Here is a 7093-nt window from a genome sequence, read left to right on the forward strand (position 1 = left end):
GATAATGATGAAGTGTGCTGGCAAAGTGCAGAAAAAGAGAAGTTTTGGAACTGGGAAACGGATTGAGCAAAGTAGGAAGGAGGCTGTGGACAAATTACAAAGACTGAACCTGACTTCAAAGGATCCAAATGATTCAGTACCTACTGAAGTCATTAACGAATACCTTGCTCCTGACTCTAAACCCCTGCGGACAATATTCTTCATCATCCTCTGATATTAGAAATTCTAAAATATCATCATATCTTTCATTATAAATATCCTCCATATTTCTGAAGATATTTTCTTAATTTTTCTTATTTGAAATCATTTACCTCTTCGCGCTATCTGTATTACATCATAAAAGAAACTATTTTAGTTTCTAAATTATGAAACATTCAAGTTTAAAATAGGAATATTTTGAAGTAGTGTTGGGAACTGAAGCATGAATTAGTATAATATAATGACACTTGATCAATGTGATTATATTACAGTAAGTCATGCTGAGTTTCTAAATGGAACGTGATGATTCACAGATCATAACATCATCATGTGCCATGTTATACGACTCTTGTATTCTACTTAACCTCTAAAATATCAAGAAAATATTTCTTGATGATTCGGCCTTTTCCAAGGTATTCTAGTAATTTGACAAGTCAAGATCGTGCCATCACAATTTCCTTCCTAGAACATTAACAATGTTCATTCCGAATTTCATATCTGTGAATTCTGGACCATTACAAGCGGTGCTTAATCGCAAGAAGAAGAAATAAAAGGATAAAACTCCGAAATAGAAATTGGGGTATAAATTACAGCAAATAAAAGAGAGCATTAACTGTGAATGATAATGATTATAGAAGACAGAAGCAGAGACTTTGAAATATAAGGGAACATATAAAGCCCAACGACAAACCAGAAATTATAAACCATATATATCGATGCATATAGCAATATAAAGACACAGGAGAACTAGAAACACTATAAACCCAAGAGTATAGTAGAAGTAAATATATTCTTCTGGCGGTAGATGAAAAAGAAGAATGACCGATATGAAAGTTAGAAGTATATCGAGAATTAGAACTGGATAGAGCATATTGATGAATACTTTAAAATATGAGTTGAGGGGGAAAGAATAGAAGGTGATGAAACATGACTAGGAACTTAGAAATCAACAGATTTAACTCACACAATGGTGGAATAAGTGAATCAAACCCTCTAGTGAATAGGTTAAGTTTTTTTTTTTTTTTGATTAATTTAGTCAAACCACAACTAAATCAAGTGTGATTAGATCAACACCTAGAGCTATTATTCACCACCTGGGTGATTTGGACTGAGAGAGAATCGGAGGAGCTCACTAGATCTGAGTGTGTATAACAAATGAGAGGATTAACCTAAAATAAAGAACATAAGACTTTATATACCCCTGCTGTTGACTCACCCATACGATTCATTCATCACACGTATGAGTTGGCTTCATCAGCTGTACGGGTGATCACTCACTCGTGTCTTCTCATTTAGGTTGTAATTGTGACTTAGCTCAGCATCAACAGTGCGTATGATCCTGTCAGCCGTACTAGTGAGGCTTCACTCGTACGTCTGACTAAGTCTAACATAGTCAAACATCTAAATCTCGTTCCTGCAGTTCCTGTAACCACATACAAACACGGATAGGATAATAACGAGCAATCATGGTGGCCTGTAAATTGATGTACCTGCAATGGACGTCGGTAGATGTCTAGGGACTTGCATAAAATGCATCAACAGAAGGTGTGAGTTGTAAGGAAACGAAGGAGGTGAATTTATAAGAAAATCTCCGACAGAACAATTAAAATGGACGATCGCAGTTAAAGCGGATCCTAATTCCCTTGATTACAGGAGAGTCAAATCTTATTAAGAAGATTTTCTTCAAATCCCTTGAAATCTGGGAATCAATCATATCTACGTCAAATGATAAGATGAATCTACACTCACTCATTTCACTCTTCTATGTTAGCTTCATTCGTACTCTTCATATAAATGGATTGTTTATCCAAATTATTCGCTGATGATAAAACTCTAATTTTCAGCCTGTATGCATCATGAAAACATACTTATTATCATTCACGACCTTTCCACTCAAATTTCGAGACGAAATTTCTTTAACGGGTAGGTACTGTGACAACCCGGAAATTTCCAACCAAATTTAAACTTTAATCTTTATATGTTTCCGACACGATAAGCAATATTTGTTAAGTTAAATTTCAAGAATTTTAAACTATGCTCATACATTCATTCAACCTCGACCAAGTTCCAACGATTCACGAACCATTAAACGAATATGATTATATATGTATATGTGTATATATATTATAACTTGAAACGTAAACAAAATATTAGATTAAATACTTTATATGATTGTATCTGTTTCAAAATGTTTATCAATGGAATTAGAAGATAAGATCAAATGATTGAATTATCAGATATATTGAATTATGATTACAAGTCTCTGTTGAAAGGCCCACGTTGATTTGAGAAATCTTTCCATTTTAACAATATCCGGAAAATGGTAAAGTGATTTATAAATAAGAACAAATTGTCAATCATTGAGAACTAGACAAAGGATAGTGGAAGATTGAATCTCATAAAGACTCGATTGATCTATTTAGTTTCAAACGTACAAAAACATTTTCAGTTTAAAAAGAACTTTATTATTAAAACGTATATAACTTTTATAAATATCTAGAACCACTTTTGACAACTCATTACTTAACTAGTATGATAAAGATAACGATATTTATATTTTATTTTATTAAATATATATAACGATTTAAATTAATATTATATATATTTATACGCGTATTATACGTGCATAGTTTTATACTTTTACTATACTTAAACTTTACCTTTACTTTATTTTTACTTTACTTTAACTTTAATAATTCACTTTAATAATTTATACTTTAATAATTCACTTTAATAATTCATACTTTAATAATTCACTTTAATAATTCATACTTTAATAATTCACTTTAATAATTCGTACTTTAATAATTCACTTTAATAATTCAAAAATCTATTATAAATAGAATTCAATAGGTTTCATTATTTCATAGAAACTTGAAAATATTTTTCTCTAAACTCTCTCAATCGATTTACATATATATATTTACTCCGTATTATTTCAAGATATTATTAGTATACATAAAATATTACGACGGAGTGCTCTCCGAGTGGTTTCGAAATTGTTTTTCGAGTAGGATAGGATTAAGGAAATTATGGGTTATAGCTATGGAGGTGATTGAGTATGGTTCATGGGTATGCTCGTGAGGTCAATATTGTGTTTATCATTTCCGTTGCGTCTACGTACCTTTCCTGCAATATTGAATCTCAATATTGATACGTGAGTACTCATAATTTAACTTTTACATACTAATAGTGTATCCCTGACTAGTGCTCGAGTATTTAGGATTATGCATGCTTGTACTTTTGATATTGCCCTTAGACAGGTTAGGTTGAATCTTGAATTAGTTACACTTGCGGTTGAGATAAGGTATAAGATATGCATGTCCTTGGAAAGCTAGCGAAAAATTAAGAACTTTTCCTTTAGATATCGAATGGTTTCGATGAACGGATTAGAAGTTATAATCAATTGAATTTTCGATATTTTTATTAAAAATGATTATTATTATCGTCATTTTTATCGTCGTTCTAGTTTTATCTTATTATTATGATTATTATTATCTTTATCAATAAAAGGAATTTATCATTAAAAATTGTTACTTTTTTTATTATTACTATCGTTATTATCGTTAAATTTATAATTAGTATTATTATTATTATCCAATTATTATTATTATTATTATTATTATTATTATTATTATTATTATTATTATTATTATTATTATTATTATTATTAGTATTATTATTATTATTATTATCATTATTAATATATATATATATATCATTATTTAAAAATGATTATTGTTATTGTTATTATTATTATTACTATATTATCATTAAGATAATTATTAATATTATCGTTAATAATGTTATAGTAACTATCATTATTAATATTAGTGTAATTAAAACAAATATTTGTAACACCTAATTATTTTGATTACTATTATTATCATTATTATGAACACAATATAAAAGACGATTAAAAGCTATTAAACGAAACGATTAGGAAATAATGAGTGAGAGTATCATGATGAAATTAAAATATTATAAGATATTGATTTAGATAAAATTATCGTTCTTATTATTTTTATCATTACTATTATTATTAAAAGTATCGTTAGTATTAAAACTATCATTTTAATAAAAATTATCATTTTAATAAAAATTATCATTTTAATAGAAATGTCATTGTTACTATAAAATATCATTTTTATTATTATTTTAAATAGAATTATTATTTTAAAGATAATATTAAAAATTATCGTAAATATTAAAGTTATCATAATTAGAATTATCATTTTATCATAATGTCATCTTAGTAATTATAAATATTGATATTTTTATAATAATAATTATTATTACAAAATAATACAACTTTTACTTACTATCATTATAGATATTATTTTATCAAATAAATATGTGATACAAACATATTTTACTACGTGTAATAACTTACTTTAATAATACCTATCATATTATCTTTATGATATTAAATGAACCCTATAAATTTTATTACTTAATATATATAAAAGTATATTTTATTATATAAATTTAATATAAAATTTTATTTATTAATAAATAAATTATATTATTTACTCTAATAAATCTTTTAAAAATATTTAAAAATATAAAACGACGATATTTAAACTATATATTAATCATGTATAGATTTTTGGAAATTATTTTGAGTCAAATTTACTTTTGTTGACTTTTGCATATTAGTCTCGAGCATTAGGATTGTGGTACACTATGACTTGACCTAATTTGTTAGACAAATATTGACCAACACATAAATATATATAATTAATTTAGGTTCGTGAATCTGAGGCCAACCTTGCACTTGTTCAATGACGTTATATGTATTTTTACTACGAAATACAGTATGGTGAGTTTCATTTGCCTTTTTACCCTTTATATTTTTGGGACTGAGAATACATGCGCTTTTATAAATGTTTGACGAAATAGACACAAGTAATTGAAACTACATTCTATGGTTGAATTATCGAAATCGAATATGCCCCTTTTTATTAAAGTCTGGTAATCTAAGAATTAGGGAACAGACACCCTAATTGACGCGAATCCTAAAGATAGATCTATTGGGCCTAACAAACCCCATCCAAAGTACCGGATGCTTTAGTACTTCAAAATTTATATCATGTCCGAAGGAGGATCCCGGAATGATAGGGGATATTCTTATATGTATCTAGTTAATGTCGGTTACCAGGTGTTCACCATATGAATGATTATTTTTGTCTCTATGCATGGGACGTATATTTATGAGAACTGAAAATGAAATTCTTGTGGTCTATTAAAATGATGGAAATAAATGATTATGATAAACTAATGAACTCACCAACCTTTTGGTTGACACTTTAAAGCATATTTATTCTCAGGTGTTAAAGAAATCTTCCGCTGTGCATTTGCTCATTTTAAAGATATTACTTGGAGTCTTTCATAGCATATTTCGAAGAACGTTGCATTCGAGTCATTGAGTTCATCAAAGATTATTATTAAATCAATTTATAGTTGGATAGTGGATATTATGAAATAGTATGCATGCCTGTCAATTTTCGATGTAAAGAAAGTTTTTCTTTTAAAAACGAATGCAATGTTTGTAAAATGTATCATATAGAGGTCAAATACCTTGCAATGTAATCAACTATTGTGAATCGTTTATAATGTATATGAACGGGTCCTTTCATGAAATACTTAGAACCTTCTTAATAAATAATGGGTTTGAAATGGGAAAAATTGATAATATACTCTTTATCAAAAGGCATGAAAAGTATTTAGTCATAGTTCAAATATATATTGATGATATTGTATTTGGGTCTACTAACGAATCTCTTAGCAATGAGTTTTCTAAGTTAATGCATGATGAGTTTGAAATGAGCATGATGGGTGAACTCAAGTTCTTTCTCGGACTACAAATCAAGAAACTAGAAGATGGAACATTCATCAATCAACAAAAATACATTCATGAAATGATCAAGAAATTCGGAATGGAGAACTCAAAACCAATGGCGACTCCGATGGCAACAAATATGAAACTTACTTTGGAAGGAGAAGGAGAACCATTCGATAGTACTAAATATAGGGGAATGATTGGATCCCTTCTTTATTTAACGGCAAGTCGGCCCGACATCATGTTTAGCGTATGCTTATGTGCAAGATTTCAAGAAAATCCAAAGACGTCGCACGTAAAGGCCGTTAAAAGGATCTTTAAATACTTAAAGGGAACAATGCATCTTGGGTTATGGTATCCAAAGTTTACCGGGATTGATATTATGTGCTTTGCGGATTCTGATCATGGTGGATCAATGATTGATAGAAAGAGCATAAGTGGAGTATGTGCATTCGTGGAACTTTGCTTAACGTCATGGTTCTCAAAGAAGCAAACGTCCGTTGCATTGTCTACCACCGAAGCTGAATATGTAGCCATGGGAAGAGCATGCGCAAAAGTGTTATGGATGAAGCAAACCTTCCTCGATTATGGTATCATCTCATCTGAAATACCCATATGTTGTGATAACAAAAGTGCTATAGACCTATCGAAAAACCAAATATTACACTCTAGGACTAAACACATAGACATTAGGCACCATTTCCTTCGTGACCACATCCAAAATGGTAATATTGTGATTGATAAGGTAGAATCTGTGGAAAACATAGCTGACATATTCACTAAGCCCCTTAAAAAGGAACCTTTAACTTGCTTAGGAATGGGTTGGGAATGATGGAACACACTCCGTAAAATTCTATCCTGATCACGCACAATCGAATCACGGTCGACCGTGTAGAGAGTCGCCTGATGTCTGACGAATTTCTTGTCCTTTATGCTTTTCTTTTAATATCCAAACAACTTTTCCACCAACCACATCTCTTCTTTAAACCCCAACCACTGGATTTTCAGATTTACTTTTGTCCTACCTTCAAGTACTTTTCAAAAAGTGGTCCA

General features: G+C 29.5%; 1 protein-coding gene across 1 annotated transcript; it reads left to right on the forward strand.

Moving 5' to 3' along the window:
• The first annotated feature begins 6137 nt into the window (after positions 1-6137).
• On the forward strand, positions 6138-6872 carry LOC139901901 (secreted RxLR effector protein 161-like). The gene has a single exon (XM_071884569.1). The coding sequence runs from the start codon at positions 6138-6140 to the stop codon at positions 6870-6872; it is 735 nt and encodes a 244-aa protein (XP_071740670.1).
• The last annotated feature ends 221 nt before the right edge of the window (positions 6873-7093 follow it).

The sequence above is a fragment of the Rutidosis leptorrhynchoides genome, chromosome 3 (assembly GCF_046630445.1).
Source record: "Rutidosis leptorrhynchoides isolate AG116_Rl617_1_P2 chromosome 3, CSIRO_AGI_Rlap_v1, whole genome shotgun sequence".
NCBI classification, from domain to species: domain Eukaryota; kingdom Viridiplantae; phylum Streptophyta; class Magnoliopsida; order Asterales; family Asteraceae; genus Rutidosis; species Rutidosis leptorrhynchoides.

Bases quoted from the DNA above. Each gene is read 5' to 3' on its own strand.
- LOC139901901 (XM_071884569.1), top strand. From the start codon at position 6,138: ATGGAGAACTCAAAACCAATGGCGACTCCGATGGCAACAAATATGAAA.